Below are 17,964 nucleotides of genomic sequence, written 5' to 3'. Positions count from 1 at the left end.
CTCAAGATAACAAATATAATTGTACAGTGATTTTTTATTTGAAATCTAGAAATATAATTTTACATTTTTTTACATCATAGTGTTGTGCAGTTTATGACATTTCATAAAATACACAGTGCAGGTACAGGGTAGAAAAGTACAGAGTGGAGTTAGCCTTAATAAAGGTAATTTTCCCGAGACCTGTGGTTAAGTCCCTGGGGTTCATATTTTGAAAAGTTAATATACATTCATATTAATACTTGTTAATGCTATCATTAGGGAGGGAGGGGAGAAATCCAGATATTAAATTTTCATGGAAAGCAAACCTGGATTGATCAAAATTTTCCCTCCTGTTTCCATTTAAGATTAGTTATGACCTATTAAAAATTCTGTATAGGAAATGTTTATTAAAATAATGTATATAACTGTGATCCAAGGTACATTTTTCTCTTAAAAAATAGAGGGTTCTTAATTCCCATTTAAGGGAATTCAAATCAGAACTGGAAATGAAGTTTGGACAGTTAATTGTATAATCAAGTGTGCATTCTGATTTGCAGTATGAATTTTCTCTCTCATCACTTGCCTAAGGAGAGTGGAAAAAAAAAATTAAAGGGTTTTGCAACAGTTTTCACATCCTTTATGTACTGAAAACAAATTAAAAAATGGATGGAGAAAAGCATCTAGGGGTGAACACACCTGCCATGCTCACTAACCACTGACAGTAGCATTTGGAGACAATGGGGGAAATGAAAACATGAGGACTTAAAAGAGAAATGTTTTGTCAGTTATTTCTAAAAGTATGCCTAAACTGGTATAGCATGGAAAGGGTAGAAGGTAGGGAGGGGTACCTCTTTATACAAAGATTCATTCAGCTCCATTACAGCTACAATACACATAGGGCATTATAAACTATAAGGTTCCTTCTACACATGATGAAGCTGCACAGCACCAAAGTATGCATGGCATGAATTCAGTTACCCTTTTAATCCTCAGAGAAAGAACCATCAAAATGTTAACGCAGGCTTAACAAAAGAGTTGTAACAGTAAAGCAGACCATACAATCTCCACCTTTTATTCCTGAGAACAAAGTAAAACTGTAGAAATTTGGAAAGCTAAGTGCAAAGTAAAAATTCTTGATTTGTGCCCTCAAATTCAATGAATGCTTCCTTTTCATTTCAACTCCTTAGGCAAGATGTTAGCTGGAGTGTCTCGGATTTGATGAGAAAAGGACTTATCACATCCCTTAACAAGAGAAATTTTAATTTCATACTAAAGAAAAATATTTTTAAAAATTAATTCCACACACTTTCCAGTCAACTTAGGGGCTCTTCAAATTTGAACAACAACAAAAAAGAAAGCAATGTATACTACCTAGAGTTTTCTATTACAGGTAATGTACTGTTTTTCAAAGAGAAAAACCAAGTGTATACACAAGACAATGTGACAAACCATTAAAATCTTAACAGCTTATTAAAATTAATTAAGCTACAAGTCAACTTCATTCCAGTGTTTAGTTTTGGGAACGAGGAAATATTGCAGCTAAAATTACTAAAAAGGATAATTAACATTCACATTTTATGTTTTGTCCCCTTCTCCTTTACTTCACTTGAAACACATATTAGCTCCTAAAGGACGAAGAGACTAAAAACCACCTTTCTGTGCCAATGGTAGTGTTGTAAAGATGGACAGCTACAGAACAAGCCTTAAGACTAAGTCATACCAACTTCAGATGTAGCTTTCAGTGGCATTTTAGTTGTAAGAGGCAGACCCTGCTAGGACAAAATTCATATTTCTGTACATTTAATAATCTTTCCAATGCCATTTTCCTAAAGTGCTATCAAATGACTTTCAGGTCTTCCTTTCCTTCTGATCTCAAAGTCAACTTTTACAGTATTTCAACAGGATTTACCTTAATTTTAACCCAATATTGAGTGAGTGGATGAAAATCATTGCTTGATCTATTAAATATTAGTTTACAGTATAGCAGCTATGTTCAGCAATCATAATTCCAGTTTATTACCCATAACAGTCATAAGAAATGCTATGCTCAAATATTAAAATATAAGACACCATCTAGTACTCAGTATCCTCATATTTTTTTTAAAAAATAAAGCATTGAGGAAGAAACTCATTTTATTAAAAAAAAAAATCACATTTCATATGAACATCTTCCATAAACATGTAACTTATTTCTTCTGTTGTACTACAGATCAGAGGAAGGAAGAAGTTCTCAAATCAGTTGGTATATAATTTAAAGGGAAAAGAGATGTGCATAAAATATTCACACTTAAAAGACCAACCAAATGGTGTCTTTCATTGGACCCAAGGTTGCTGAATGTGAAGTTGTCTAATGTACAAAGTTTGTTCTGAAAAGATGGAAGTTTGAAATATTTACATTATAAACATTAGCCAAATTACAGTGCTGTCAAAATGGAATCTAGTTTATGATAAAATATAGTACACTTAAGAATGAATTCAAGCCTAAGAGGGTTGAATCAGACCAAAGTAGCATATCTTTTTAATAAAAAATAAAATTAAATCAGTGTATTTTTGTCCTTTTTTTTTAAAAAAAGAAAGCACTTCTGATTGAATAAAACTAGTTTTTTGGGCAAATGATGTACTGCCCAGTAGTTGAGAGGCATAGTCTAAAATGACCAAAAAAGATTCCACAAGGTAAATTTCTTTTAAGTGTTAAATAACATCAATATTTATAACTATGTGACACACACACACACACACACACATATATATATATACACACACACACATATGCACATGTACTACATTATGGAAATGTGACTGGATAAAAAACAGATTTAGTTATTAAGTAAAAACAGGATTCAAAGATTTTCATGATTAAAATGGGATTGTTTTGTTTGAAGCTTAATATTTATAATTCAAAAATGAGTAAGGACTCCCTAGAACAATGCAGGTAAAGAACTCTGTTCACAAACATCCAGAACACAATCTCCCAATCATATTAACACAAGAGATATAAAAAGAGAGGTATAAAGATACTGTTGGCCACCTAATACTCAAGTCTCATTAAAGTATGGAGGCAATTTTCCTTGTTGGCAGTTTGCCAGAGAAAATACAATCATGCTATGGAATGATCTTTTTTTTTTCACCTTAGCCAGGTAGATGGTACCCACTGAGGTTCAGTATCAAGTTTATTAATTAATCGAAGCAACTCCTGATATGCCTTATCAAGATCTGAATTCACAATTGCAGTGTCAAAGTAATGGCCATTGTTTTGCTCCATCTCTCTAGTTTTCTCAATGATGTCTCTCAATTCTTCTGGCTGAAAGAGGAAAATGAAGACATTACAGTCCTGAAAAGTGGAATGCATCCAACAAAAAAAAGATCTCATCTCACATTAGCACAAGTACAATGGTTTATAAAGTGCCTATGATATATACAAATTATTCTCTTCTCAAGTCCTCATTTTCCTTGACCTCTCTCTAGGACGTGCTGATTGAATACTCCATTCTTGAAACTCTCACTCTGATTATATTATATAAACTCTCTCTTCATATTTTTTTTCCTCTAGTCCCAACTATTTTTATAAACATTTCCCCAAAGTTCAGTTGTCAGTTTTGTGGAAAAGCATTTATTAAGTACCCTGGTCCTTAGAACTCTCCCTCTGAATGGATGGCATTGTTCAAGGTGGGTGACCAGGTGAGCCATGTCTCCTTCCTCTAAAGACTGTACTGGAGACTTTCTCTAGCATATCTCTGTGCAAGGTACCTCTGTCTCTCCCTCACTTCCCTTTCCACTTCTTTTATGTGCTATCTTCTGCTTTTAGCATGCAAGGTCCTGGATGGGAGAAACTTTTGTTTTTATTTATATTATTCCCAGCACTGAACAGTGATAGATATGTAATGAATGCTTATTGACTGCTATTCTTGACTGAGAAAGGGAGTGGAATCTTTCCATTTCTTCCCAAAATTGTCATACAAGTGTCCAGAGGTCTAACGAGGATTATTTCAAGTCCTGAACAAAAAAGTGAAGGAACTAAGAAAAACAGAGCAGATGACTGGAGAATATAGAGAAAACTGAGACCAAGCTAAGAGAAATCTGCAATGATATCTGCAAACTATCTCTGCTGAAAAAGGTTGATTCCTAATGCTTCATAAGCAGAAAGCAAAGTTTTCTATTTGAAAATTAAAGGGAAAAAAAGAGAAAAGAAATTAAAGGCCATCACCACTATTATTTGGCTAAGGTTGCTGCTGGTGATGACAAGAAATGAATAGTGGATCACTCACAACAAGCTTGTCAAGAAACATCTGAAATCAGTAAAAAGGGGATGCAAAAAGTGCATCCTATAAAGACTGAGTCTAGCCCTGAATTTCTATGTGTTCTACTGCGTGAGCCAGAATTCTCTAGAAAAATTTTCCTTGCAAAGCACCTGTACAAAAAACTAAAAAAGCAATGACTAAAAGACAACTTGAAATTGAGGCTATCAGGCACCTAAGGAGAGGAAGCTGTAGTGGAAGGAGAGGAGAATTAACCAGCAAGCCAACTTTGCATTATTCTAAAACATAAACAGACTATTTGTCATCCATGTCCCACAAATAACTGACAGGTTTATGTTACTTCAATCTGAATTTTAATATTTCTCAAGTGGTTTTTAGTGTTTAAAAAGTAGAGTTTTAAGTGTGATGTTTTAATATGACAAGGCCAATATGGGCATATGAAAATTTTCTATGGAAGCACATTAGTTTTGGTACACTTGTGATTACATAAGGCCAACGTTAAAACAGTTTCCATGTCTAAACAAAGAAAAATGCCTACACACTGACTTGGGGAGGGGAGGAAGTAGAAACTGATTCCAGCCAGAGCTGTAGTTATTATAGGACTAATGCCTGTGGTTAAAAACATATCCTATAGTCATCCACTTTATATGAAATTGATATTTTGTTCATTAAATGACTCAATCACATGTATAGCTTTGAAATGTACTATTAACATGAATTTTCAAAGAAGGACCTGCCTAGTGAAGTAAACTGGTATGAACCAAGGGTTCTTTCTGCTATTACTGAAGTAGATGTTCAAATGTATTTAGATAGAAACTGTAAAACTAGAGGATCCTGCTTTTGCTAATAATTTTTCTATGGAAAACTTGTCAACAACACTCAGGATGAACATTAGGACAAGTACTATGATCTGGATAGAAGCTACACTTTTGACTATTTAAAGATATCATCTGATTTTGCAATATTAGCATGTCCAGAGTCAAGTTATCATAATCTCAGACTCATTATAGATCTAACTGGTAGAGCAAATAAAGAAAAATGAAAGGCAAGTCAAAATGTGAAAAGGTATTGGTTAAAATTTATGTACCTTGAAGCAGCATCACAGCAGCTGGATGAAAAAGAAAAGTAAAAGGATCAAGGACTTTACTTAAATTCCTTCATATTAGGAATTACATTTGTAATCTCTATTTTTTCACCTGCCACTCTTCCTAATCCCTTGAACATGAGTACTTCAACAGTGGGATTAATATTTAATAAAACATTCACAAATAAGAATTCTGAGCAGTTTATTTGTAGATCAACTGATCTAAAATAAACAAGAAAAAAAGAAATCCTCTTGGGATTAAAGTTCTATGTCTAGGCTAGAACAGTTTTAGACCAGAATCTTTTCCAGGACCTAAACTATTTGAAGAAGTAGTGAACAGAGTGCTTGGCATGTAGTCATAAAGGCTATCATTACAGTCTAGTCTCTAACAGTTACTAATATTTTGTATTATATTTAATATAGATCTAAAAATATTAATAATGTAACATATTACATGTAATTGTATTTAATTTTCCATGCATGTATTTTTAATCTCCAATAAAATGTAACCTTTCTGAGGGCAGAAGCTTTGTTCTTGTATCCCATACATAATATCAATATATGAAATGGATTATAAAACTGTTGTGTGCTGGAATCATGATCTTTTTTATTCACCCCACAGTGCCTGCCTTAACACTAAATATGTGAGATATGTTTAATAAACTGATTACCAAAAAATCTATTTAAAGGTGGAGATTAAATTAGAACTCAAAGTCAAAGCCTTTTAAGAGAAAACAAAGCAGAGTTAAGTGATTTGTCCAAGGCCACAAAATGAGCAGAAAGTGGATGGGGGAAGATATGAACTCAGGTCTTTTCTCCTCCAAATCCTGTTTTCCCTCCACTGTAATCACTGTCTTCTGTGCTTTAAAAACACAGCTATAAAATGGTGCCTAATGTCTTGATATAACTTAAAAATACTATTTCAACACACTATCGGAAAATTAAGTAGGGCATGACTGCAGCAGGACACCTCTGAGAACAAAAATAGAGAAATGATCCTCTCATCTTAGGTGGTTTTCCTTTCTACATACCTGACTGCTCCTTCTCTGTCCCCTTTTTGCTGGAACCCCATCGATATTATGGCCTCTAACTGTAGATGTCCCCCAGGGTTCTTTCTTGGGCCCTCTTCTCCCTCTCTACTATATTTCACTTGATCTCATCAGCTCCCCTGGATCTTTATGCTGGTGATTTTCAAATCTCCCCATCCTGCCAATCTCTTGCTGACTTCCAATTTTCCATCTCCAAATGCCTTTCAGACATCTCAAACTAGATGTCCAGTAGATAATTTAAACTCAAGACATCCAAAATGGAACTCATTATATTTCCCCATAAATTATGCCCTGCTCCTACCTTCTCTTATTACTGTAGAAGGCAACACCATCCTCCCAGGTCTCTCAGGCTCATCCTCATCCTCCTCATCACCACCACCACCATCATCATCAGATTCCTCACTACGCCCCCTACCAACAACCCCAAATCTGGCCAAGGCTTGTCAATTTCACCTTAGCAACATGTCTCAAATATGCCCCCTTCTCTCTTCTAACATTGCCACTAATCTAATGCAGGCCTTCATCAACTCATGCATGGACTATTGCAAAAACCTGCTGTTGGAGATGCCTACCAAGTCTCTCTCTTCTCCAAATAATCCTCCATTAAGTCACCAAAGTGATTTTCTACAGCTCAGATATAACCATATCATTCCCCTACTCAATATATTTACTCCAGGGGCCTTCAGAGCTCTTCATAAGCTAGCCACCTCCTACCTTTCCAGTCTTCTTATTGAGATCCACCAACAGTAGATGTGTTCCCATTTTTCCATAATCTCTCTAACATTTATCATTTTCCTTTTTTATCATTTTTGCCATTGAGATGAGCAACCTCAGAGTTGCTTAACTTTCCATTTCTCCCCTCCCAATTCTCCTGGACCATATCCCAAAGAAATCAAAGAAAGAAGGAAATGAGGCAAATGTAAAAAAAAAAGATGTTTTCGGAAGGTCTTTCTGGCAAAGAGCTGGAAATTCAGGGTGTATCCATCAAATAAATAATAGCTTTTCAAAAATTATGGAATATGAATGTAATAGAAGGGAATAATTTCAAAGAAACCTACAAAGACTTGTGTGAACTGATGCAGTGAAATGAGAAGCTAGAGGACAATTTATATAATAATACAATAAATAAAAATTACTTTGAATAAAAACACTGATCAATACAATAACCAATCATGATTCCAAAAGGGAGATGATGAAGTTCAACGTAGATAGAAAAGTGATAGAATCAAGGAAAAGAATCAGACAAAAAAAAATGTATGTGACTATTGTAGAAATTTGTTTTGAGTATGAATGATTAAAACCTAGTTTTAAGTATGGAATATAGTCACAAGGTTTGAATTATTCTTCTATTTTCCCAATGGGGGAAGAGGAGACTGAGGAGGTTAAAAGTCGAAGAAAAGAAATGCTAGTTAAGTGGGGATAAAAAGGAAAATAAAAGTTTCATTAAAAGAGAAAGTACTTAATATACCCCAGCCTTACACTTAGGGTTACTACTATGGCAAAATGAATTGTTCCTTTATTTTAGGTTGCTTCTATAGAAACAGATAGAAGTTAACCTCTACCTGTTTCCTTCCTGGAAGAGTTACACAATAACATACCTTTGGATTTTTGCCCTCTTTGGCCAATAATGCACGCAGCCTTTCTTGGGAAGGGGGTGCAATGAAGATAATATATGGCTTCAAGTCTGAATTCCGAAGGCTCTTCAATGACTATAAAAGAAGAAAAAAAAGTGTGTATACAGACATACATGTACACATACATTCACATATTTAAATATATATGCACAAAAAAAACATTTTTAGCCATTCTTTACTCTTTTCCCAATTGTATACTCCAAATACATTTTTCAAATTTTTTTTGGTAAAAACCTTCAAAGTGGAGGTTTTTCACTGTACTAAAAATTCCTAAGATCCAGTGTTAGAAATCCTAGAAATCAGCCGAAGGAGATAAGGGATAAGCGAGTGGGAGAAAAACACCCACCCATTAAGTAAGGTTATTGAAATGAACCAAGTCAATGATATTAGATGATAATAGCTGACAAAATCTGGGCAAGATACTAAAATCTTTATAATTACAACATAAACACACTTTAAACCTTAATTAAAATCCATTTTTGCTAGATTCTGTACATAAAAATTGTCTTACTACTTTTCATTTACTGGCCATAGTGAAATACTACCTAAAGAAACTGAAAACAAAATCAACTCTAGTAGAAAGCACAATGTACTGGGGGGTTTTTGTGGGGTTTTTTTAAGTGAGGCAATTAGGGTTAAGTGACTTGCCCAGGGTCACACAGCTAGTAAGTATTAAGTGTCTGAGGCCGCATTTGAACTCAGGTCCTCCTGACTACAGGGCCCGTGCTCTACCCACTGCGTTACCTAGCTGCCCCCACAATGTACCGTTAATGAAGAGATTTAGATTTTAATTCTGGCTTTGTCACTAGTGGTATAAAGTTAACATAAAAGTATCTATTTTTAAACTATTAAATGAGGACAACATGTGGCCTTTCTTACCTGAAAAGATAAGAAATAATATAAGGATAATTGAGAGAAAATGAGGTATTTTGAGTTCTCTCAAGGCTTCTGGGTTCAAAGAATAGAATAAAATGTCTAAGTCTAAGGCAAAATGTTTAAGCAGAGACACAAAATCTGAACATTTGTCTTTGGTTCAACGAACACATACAGGTAGGAGGCCAAAGAAAGATCCTGTAAATGTATACATGTATGTATAAATGGACAGATGGGGACACAGACACATAAACAGATACACACAGAGGTAGTTAGGGACGAAAGGCACTAGCAGTTGGTGTGTCATGAAGGCTTCCTAACCAGATTTATTTTACTAATAGAAAATAATTTATGAACTTAAGGGAGGAAAAAAGGTAACATCAGCATGTTTGGATAGCAGAAAGGTTGAAAATTCTAATTTTACCTGTGTACGAAGGTTTAAAAGGCATATCTTGCCTGAGTTGATCACTTGTCTCACAGAATCTATGCTGGTACCATACAAATTTTTCTCAAATTCACCATGTTCAATAAACTTTCCAGTAGCTATATCTGCCTCAAAAGCTTGTCGTGAAATGAAGTGGTAATCTCTTCCAGCTACTTCATTGTCTCGTCTACTTCGAGTTGTATCTAAGCAACAAATATTACTGATCAATCAATATTACTACTATCAAAGCAATCAATCTTACTATCACTAAAAAAATTTTATGTAGAAGTAAAAAGTCAACATGTAAACACCTAAGTCTCAACGTATAAATTGTTAATACTTTTAGCCTAATGAATAAAGCTAAATAGGTAATTCTCAATATAAAATTCATTTTATATGTAAAACTGAGTCACCTTATACTTTTCCAATACTATCTGCCCCCAAAATACTTGTTCTTTTTCCCTAAAGCACATTTCCCTGAGTTTATCTACTGCGTAATTTGCCCTGAGTGCTTCTATGGACAAAAATCTTATTTTAAACTGGGCTTTGAACAGTACCTATTGACCTAATCCTAAGAACCAAAAAGCAGTTTTTTAACATGGAACATAATAGTTATCAAAACTTAAAAAAAAAAAAAATTAACACAGCAAATACAGCTTACACAATAAGGAGGAAATTTAAGGATGCAGAAAATTACAATTCTGTTACTAGAATACAAGTAACACCATACTTAGGAAAAAGTACATTCCATTCACTCTCAGAGCTACATTTCCCAAGTGACTTGGTTAGTTAGTCAGTACTACTCCTGAAATACCTCTAAACAGAGGTAAACTAAAAATATTTCCATTCTTGGTGAAAATACTAAAGCGATCATAGGGGGAAATTACAAAACAAAGGAAATTGTGAAACTTACGGGGAACTGCAGCTGCAAACCTATCTGCTTCATTATTCATAAGCCTCTGACGAAGTTCATTCTGGCCACAGTTCTGTGGGCCAATCAAGATGATAGGCCTTTTCCTATTTGCTGGCTGGTGATAGAGTGACATTTCTTCATAAGTTAGTATCTCCTCGTTGTCATAATCTTTGGAAAAATAAAAAAAAATAGACATCTATAGAAGCATACTTTCGTTTTCTCATCATCTTATTAACGTCATTGAATTATGTATCTGAGAGTGTGTGTAGAAACCTTATATTTAACATAATTTATCTTCTCAAGTTCATAGGATTTAGATTTGAGAGGAACTTTAAAGATCATCTAGTATAAACCCTTCATATTTTAAAGATGTGGAAATCGAGGCCCAATAGTTTTCGCAAAATAAAACAGGTGATCAGAACAAGGAGAACCACTAATGAAGGGTTTTCTTTCTAACAAAAACTTAGACTGGGAAGAGGTTTATTTTTTTGCTGGTTAAAGAGAGGAAAGAAAAGGAGATAGAGATTTTTTAAGGAGCTAGACAAAAGTAATCTTAGAATGCAGAATAGCATAGACAAATCAAGTACTAGATTGTAGGCAACAAGGCAGAAGGGGAAAAACTGTCTCCTAAGCAGGCTACAGTTTATAACTCTCCTTCTAATTTTGTTGTTTGCTTTTTTTGTGGGGCAATAAGGGTTAAGTGATTTGCCCAAGGTCACACAGCTAGTAAGTGTCAAGTGTCTGGGGCTGGATTTGAGAACTCAGGTCCTCCTGAATCGGGGGCCAGTGCTTTATCCACTGTGCCACCTAGCTACCCCCTTATCTCTTTGTAACTTTGTAAAAAGATCATAGCTGCATTATCCCTACTAAGAGTTTTCCACTAGAGTCTAGATTGGTGATGTCAAACATGTAGAAATATATCCCTCATGCTGATTTAGAAAACGACAAATTAACATTGTCTCTATTATATTGTATTTACATTTATTTCATTATATATTTGCCAATTACATTTTAATCTGACTCTGGCAACACTTGGGAGTTCTGCTGGTCCCCTGAGGATCATTTGGCTGGTATTTGTTTTCTCTGGTCTAGATGACCACTTGCCATAGAAGTTGAAGAGTAGGAGAAATTAACTTTCTGGTATGGGTTAGTCTAGATCAGGTATTCTTAACCATTTTTGTATCACAGTTCATTTTTGGCAGTCTGGTAAGACCTAATAATGCTTTTAAATGCATAAGCACAGGATTTTTAAAAAACATGAAAATTATTCTGAAATGCAGTTAATAAAATAACAAATTCATGGACCTCAGGTTAAGCACCCTGGGGTAATTGATTGCTTAAGGTTCCTTCCAGCTCTTAGCTCCTAAGAATCTTCAATTAGTCAAAGAGTGTTACTGCTGATGACAACATAAGAAGACGAATGGAGTGGCTGGGTAGAATTCCAAACACTATATTCCAAAATATAGTCCCAAGCCCTCAGGAGATAGCAGCAAAGGCAGAGAGCTAAGGAGTAGCTTCTTCTTGTTCATTAAATCAACAAAAAGTCAAAAATCATCAAAAACACTTTCTTAGACAAAGAATCAGCAAAGTAATCTGCCCTCATTTTCCACCTACAAAACAGTAAGCCTGAGAATGCCTTTCCTCTAAGCAGTTTCTTAGCCATACAGTCTATCAACTAGAGCTGGATTTTTATATTTATTTATTTGTTTGTTTGAAGGGCAATGGGGGGTTAAGTGACTTGCCCAGGGTCACACAGCTAGTAAGTGTCAAGTGTCTGAGGCCAGATTTGAACTCAGGTCCTCCTGAATCCAGGGCCAGTGCTTTATCCGCTGCACTACGTAGCTGCCCCTAGGATTTTTAAATTTATAAAGAGATCTTCAATTATGCTGTAAGATAATCAAATTTTATCAGATTCAATTTTGCACATCAACTATCTATACTGCTGTGGTCCAAAATTATTAGATATTTCTTTCTTTCTTTTTTGGGGGGGATGGGGGGCAATGAGGGTTAAGTGACTTGTCCAAGGTCACACAGCTAGTAAGTGTCAAGTGTCTGAGGCCGGATTTGAACTCAGGTCCTCCTGAATCCAGGGCCAGTGCTTTATCCATTGTGCCACCTAGCTGCCCTAGATACTTCTAATAAAATGCTTCAATTTCTTATGAGAACATACCATTATTCTTGTTATTGTTATTTAGCCATAGATAGCTTTGTTTTTGCAACTATTTTAAGTCTGGACCTGTGACTTAATTGGTTTAAGGGGGACCCAGAGAGAAAACTTTACAATACTGTAAATTAGCAACTGTTTTACAAATTTACAATTTCAGTTGTCTGGGGCACTTAGATGGTGACTACAACACACACACACACACACACACACACACACACACACACACACACACACACAAGGGGAAATTGAATGAAGGAATTTGTGGCTCACAGGTTCTCTCTCTACGATGTCACATTAACTCATTATTTTAGCATTTATTGTAGGAGAAATTGTAGGCCCCTTTCAGACAACAAAGTCAAGAAACAGTATAAGGTAAAAACTTACCATCATTTTTATTGGCATTATACAAAACTTTTTTTCTTTTTTTCTTATTCTTCTTAGCACACCACAATTTTCCTATTGAAGAACAAAGAAGAGTATCATAAATTTTTATTAAACATCACCTTTATTAAATGAAGGCTACTGATTCCAACTAAAAAGTTCAACTGAAATTATTTTAATTTCAAGTTTTCGTATTTATTGCATTGTCTCATTCCAAAGAAAAACAATTTCCAGAAATGTTTTAAAACACCTGTCATGCTTGACTTTACACATTCCAAGGACTGATACTTTATACTGACAACACAAGTTCAAATATGGCCACATATTAAGAAAAATCACTGTAATTTAACCATAGAATCCTCTCTTCCATTGATGTCAAATTTAAGTATTCTACCTGATTTTTCTGGCTCTTTGTCTTCTTCTATGGTTTGCTTCATGGCTTCTCTTTGTTGCTGAAAGCTTTTCCCTTAATTAAAAAAAAAGGGGTGAGAAGAGAAGTAAAACAAAATGATAAATGATAGAGTCCAAATAACTTTTTTGTTTATTTAGTATTTTTTTCCCTAATTACACGTAAAAACAATTTTTAATACTGTTTTCCAAAGTCTTTCCCTTCCCCCCACCTTTGAGAAGGCAAGCAATTTGGTACATATTATACATGTGTAGTTATAAAAAAAATTTCCATATTAGTCATGTTGTGAAAGACAACGGATATAAATCCTCAAGAATAAAGTTAAAAAAATGTGCTCCAATCTGTATTCTGACACCATCAATTCTTTCTCTGGCGATGGATAGCATCATAAGTCCTTCAGACTGCACTGCTGAAAATAGCTAAGGTCTTACAATATTGCTATTACTTTGTACATAGTATACTTCACTTGTTCAAATAATTTTTTCAGGAAGATAAGACTGGTCAATAGTGCTAAATGCTGAAGAGAGATCAAGATGGAAAAGGGCAGAGAAAAGTCCATTAGATTTGGAAATTAAGGGCATACTGATAGCTTTGAAGTGAGCAGTTCCAGTTGAATGTTAAGATTAGAAGCCAAGACTGCAAAAGGTTAAGTGAATGAAAGAGGAAAGGAAGTGGTAGGACAATGAAAAGTAGATAGCTTTTTTCTAGGAGTCTAGTTGGGAATATAGGGTAAATATGTCAGTAACTTTCAAGGCTAGCAGCATCTTTTGAGGGTTTTTTCAGGGTAAGGAATACTTACGTCTCTATAGATTACAGGAAAGAAGCCAACAGCAAGAGCAAGACTTAAGATTAGGGAGAGAAAGGGGAGTATAGTGGGAGTAATTTTCTATAGAAGATGTGAGGATATAGGACCAAGAGTCCATGCAGAGGAGTCTTTGAGCCTCTTTAGCCTTAGACATCACATCTTCATCAGAAATTGTAATAAAAAGAAAGTAGGTAACAATGTCAAGGGATTGTAGATGAGGAAAGGTGGGAGAAGAGAGACCTCACGCTGCATGGTCTCTTCCTTCTCAGTAAAGCTGAAAGAATGGGGGAATAATACTGTAGGTTCAAGTGGAAAAGAGGAGGTTTGTAACAGAAATTGTACAGACTAGGAAAGAATAAATTTGGGAGGAATAAAATATCCTGGCACGGTGAGGTAGAGAGGAACAGTTGAGATTAGGTAACATCAATTTGTAGTATACCTAGTCAGCACAGTTGTGTGCCCTCTACTACTTCCATTCACTAGTATGTAAGTAGGAAGGAAAAAAGCAGATAGTGGGGCAAATCCAGGTTTGTGTTTTGGCTATGTATAAATATTAAGAGGATGAATTCAAGAAGAGAGGATGGTATATACTTGAAGAGATTGAAACTGGGAAGGGAAGAGAGTGTAACTAGAAAAGGAGTGATTGCCTGGGAAAATACTAAGGGATAGTGACTGAAGGTCACAGAGTGAAGAAAAGCCTTAGGAGAAATAAGGTATAGGGAATAGATGAAACAGGAGACTTAAGACTTGATAAAAGTGTTTCAGAATTCTTGACCTTGAAAGGGAAATATCTGTGAGTGATGGCAAGATCAAGGATGTGACCGTGTAGGCCATGGTCAAAACAGTTTGAGGATCTGGGGGAGTTCTTACCCCATATAGTTGAGCAAACTTCAACACATATATTAATGGGGGAGGAGTTGGGGTAATGAACTCATTAAGAAGAATACAGTGAAGGCTGGTAGGTAACACCTACTATGGATCTAAATTAGAGGATAAATATAGTGAATCTCAAAGTAAAGGTTGCATAGTGATTTTAAGGAGGGGAGAGGTATCTACAAGTTGCAATGAGGAATAACAAGCTTTCTAACACACCCTATAAAACCCTATAGTTGGGGGACATGAGAAATGTGATGAGTACTGTAAAGGATGGCCAGTGATTCAGTATCATCTAGGAAAATCCAGTGATTGTCCTAAAGCATAGATATATCATATCACTTCCCTCACCCAATACACTCACAAGAACTCTCTATCTAAGATCATATTTTAAATCCTGTTTGGCTATCAAAGTACATTTTGCCGGTAGTCTTATATCTCTCCCCCCACCCCCCACCCCCCATGCACTCTGCGATCCAGTAACTAAGCTCCCCATGCGTGGAACGCTCTCCCTCCTCAGCTCCAACCCCTGGTTTCTCTGGCTTTCTTCAAGACTCAACCAAAACCTGACCTTCTACTATCCTCTTTCAATCTCCCATATTATTAGATCTTATTTGTATCTAGTTGTTTGTATATTGTTTCCTCCATTAAACGGGGAACTCTTTAAGAGCAGAGCCTGGGGGCAGCTAGGTGGTGCAGTGAATAAAGCACTGGCCCTGGATTCAGGAGGACCTGAGTTCAAAACCAGCCTCAGACACTTGACACTTACTAGCTGTGTGACCCTGGGCAAGTCACTTAACCCCAATTGCCTCACCACCACCACCACCACCACCACCACCACCACCACCACCACTCCCCCGACCCCAACCCACCCCGGTCCAAAAAAAAAAAAAAAAAAAAGAGTAGAGTCTGGGTTTGTTTAACCTAGTTTTTAGCATAGCAACTGGTAAAATTGATAGTTGTTGACTGAGAGCTAGAACAAACTAAAATGAAGGGAAGTTTTTAAATTGTTGAGCTGGACCCCTGTTGTATGCATCAAATGATGAGGTATTCTCAAATTTTTGTCTTTATCATGTTAATAATGTGCTCTAGTCAGAGAAATCAACATCTCTTCCACTTAAAGTACATTTTAAGCCACATATTCTCATCCTAGGATGTGCCATGAATGAAAATTTTATCACATTTAGCCTACTAATTCTTTGCAAAAATGCCTTGGCTAAATATTTCTTATTCTGTTTTAAAAAATTATTTGACACAGGTTTGAGCCAAGATCAGTGGAACATTTAAATAAAAAGGACATCCTACTTTGCTGGAATCATACAATGATTAAAGGTTCTGTGATGGCATAATGATAAAGCTAAATAGAACTGATATCACTCAATTATACCTCTAGAATAAAATGACCAAAAAACACATTTTCCCAAGAGACTTAAGCTCACGAATAACATAATAAACAGCATAGGAACATGCCTGTTTTTATAATTTAACAGTAGTATCAGGAGATTAAACTAGAAATATTTAAAATATCTGCTTCATTACATCTTACCTGGAACAAGTCCCGCCAGAGGTTGATTATCTTCGTCTCCTTCCCGGTAGGCTTGCCACCAGTTAGGATCTTCTTGACTGATGATATGAAGTATATCTCCTTTTTGAAAAGACAGGCCTAATTCTCGGCAAGGAACATAGGGGTCGTCAGAAGGATCATAGTCAAAATGAGCTTTAACGTGGATCTAGAAGACAAAAAAAGGGCAAAGACAATGCAAAGGACACTCTGTATAGCTGCCACGTCTTGCTCTCACCACATGACCAGAAAATCATCTCTGTAAAACCTTTTTTTGATGACAGTCTTTAGTCCCTCCTTTGTCTTCAGAGTTCCTCTATGTTGTTCTCTACTCACAAATAACTTATAGTAAAGGTCACTTTTATTTCAAGAAGAATGTAATTGTAAAATTGTGGGAGTTGAGGGGCAGGTGAGGCAGGGTATAGATGAGGAAGAGGAATATGACAGCAGATAACCCGAAGGATAATTTCTCTCCAGTGACATGACAACTAGGAAATTACACCAAAAGAAACCCCTCTCTCCTCTCGATTCTATGGGGCATCTAGGACATCCCCAAATTAAGCAGCCTGTGAAGCAGTTCTCTCTAGAGCCATGTCACCTCTCCTCTACAAGACACTTTACCCCACATCCTTCATTTTCTTTACTGTTCCTTGAGGTTCGATACCCAGAGATCATTCCACATTGCATCTTCACAGATTTTAATCTATCTTTTCTCTTAGAAACTGAACTGACAAATTACCCGGAACAGGTATGAGCTGAAGTTTTTAATGTGACCATAAATGCATGCCTTTGAGATGGAAAAGACAAGAGAATAAACCAACATGAGAAAGAAACAAATCTACTTTTAGTCCCAGGGAAATTATGGGTATGATATTCAAGGAGCCTTTGTGGGTGGGAGGAAGATGACATATTTTGAGATTTCTTTATCTACTGGCACACATTATTGGCATCATAAAGCCTTAAAAGACTGTATGCTTAATTTTCTTATTATCATTACTGTAAATTTTATTGTGCTTTTATTTGTAGATTAATATTTTTGAATTGATTATATCATTTTGAGACAAAAACCTTTTAGAAATATTTTAGACAGTTCTGTAAAGTACCTTAATATTTAGTTAAACAAAACTAACAAAATTTCATCACATTACAAACTAAAAACCTCAGATACACTCTAGGTTTTCTAACAACATAATTACCAATCAAATCTCTAAATGTCAAATTCAAAAAGTTTTCTGGGTAATGTTCCATACTGGCACATTCCTTTCAAAAAACTTAGCACAATGCTTGGTACACAATAGATGCTTACTAAAATGCTTCCTGACTGACTTCAAGCCTGTTGTTTCCTTGCTGACTTAAATTACAACATGACCTTTTTTCTTTAGGGTTAAGATCCAAGTAAACTAATAATTTATTTTAAACAGTTGTGCTTGAGTGAAACATGAAATGAAGAATTCTACTAACAAGGATTTTCACATTTAAAAAAGAAAAAGTTAATGTTAGTTACCTTCTATGCAAAAATTACACTAAACTTAAGTACTGGGGGAAAAATAGTTTGG

The 17,964-nt window shown here is 35.5% G+C and overlaps 1 protein-coding gene across 3 annotated transcripts in view; it reads right to left on the bottom strand.

Moving 5' to 3' along the window:
* Positions 1 to 2,094: 2,094 nt before the first annotated feature.
* The window catches only part of PALS1 (protein associated with LIN7 1, MAGUK p55 family member), an 87,166-nt gene continuing 71,296 nt past the window's right edge, over positions 2,095 to 17,964 (bottom strand). For 2 of the 3 annotated variants that reach the window (XM_043985902.1, XM_043985903.1), the window contains exons 8-14: positions 16,394 to 16,577; positions 13,155 to 13,226; positions 12,764 to 12,835; positions 10,213 to 10,380; positions 9,300 to 9,502; positions 7,967 to 8,077; positions 2,095 to 3,280 (exon numbers count right to left, since the gene is read on the bottom strand). In XM_043985902.1, coding sequence (XP_043841837.1) covers positions 3,104 to 3,280; positions 7,967 to 8,077; positions 9,300 to 9,502; positions 10,213 to 10,380; positions 12,764 to 12,835; positions 13,155 to 13,226; positions 16,394 to 16,577 — 987 coding nt within the window. In that variant the 3' untranslated portion in view covers positions 2,095 to 3,103. Of the gene's footprint in view, positions 3,281 to 5,322; positions 5,344 to 7,966; positions 8,078 to 9,299; positions 9,503 to 10,212; positions 10,381 to 12,763; positions 12,836 to 13,154; positions 13,227 to 16,393; positions 16,578 to 17,964 lie in introns of all 3 variants that reach the window. The other variant, XM_043985904.1, reaches the window with a different exon arrangement.

The sequence above is a fragment of the Dromiciops gliroides genome, chromosome 2 (genome assembly GCF_019393635.1).
Source record: "Dromiciops gliroides isolate mDroGli1 chromosome 2, mDroGli1.pri, whole genome shotgun sequence".
NCBI lineage: Eukaryota > Metazoa > Chordata > Mammalia > Microbiotheria > Microbiotheriidae > Dromiciops > Dromiciops gliroides.
Note: the sequence above shows the minus strand (reverse complement) of the source record. Positions and strands in the feature narration are given on the sequence as shown.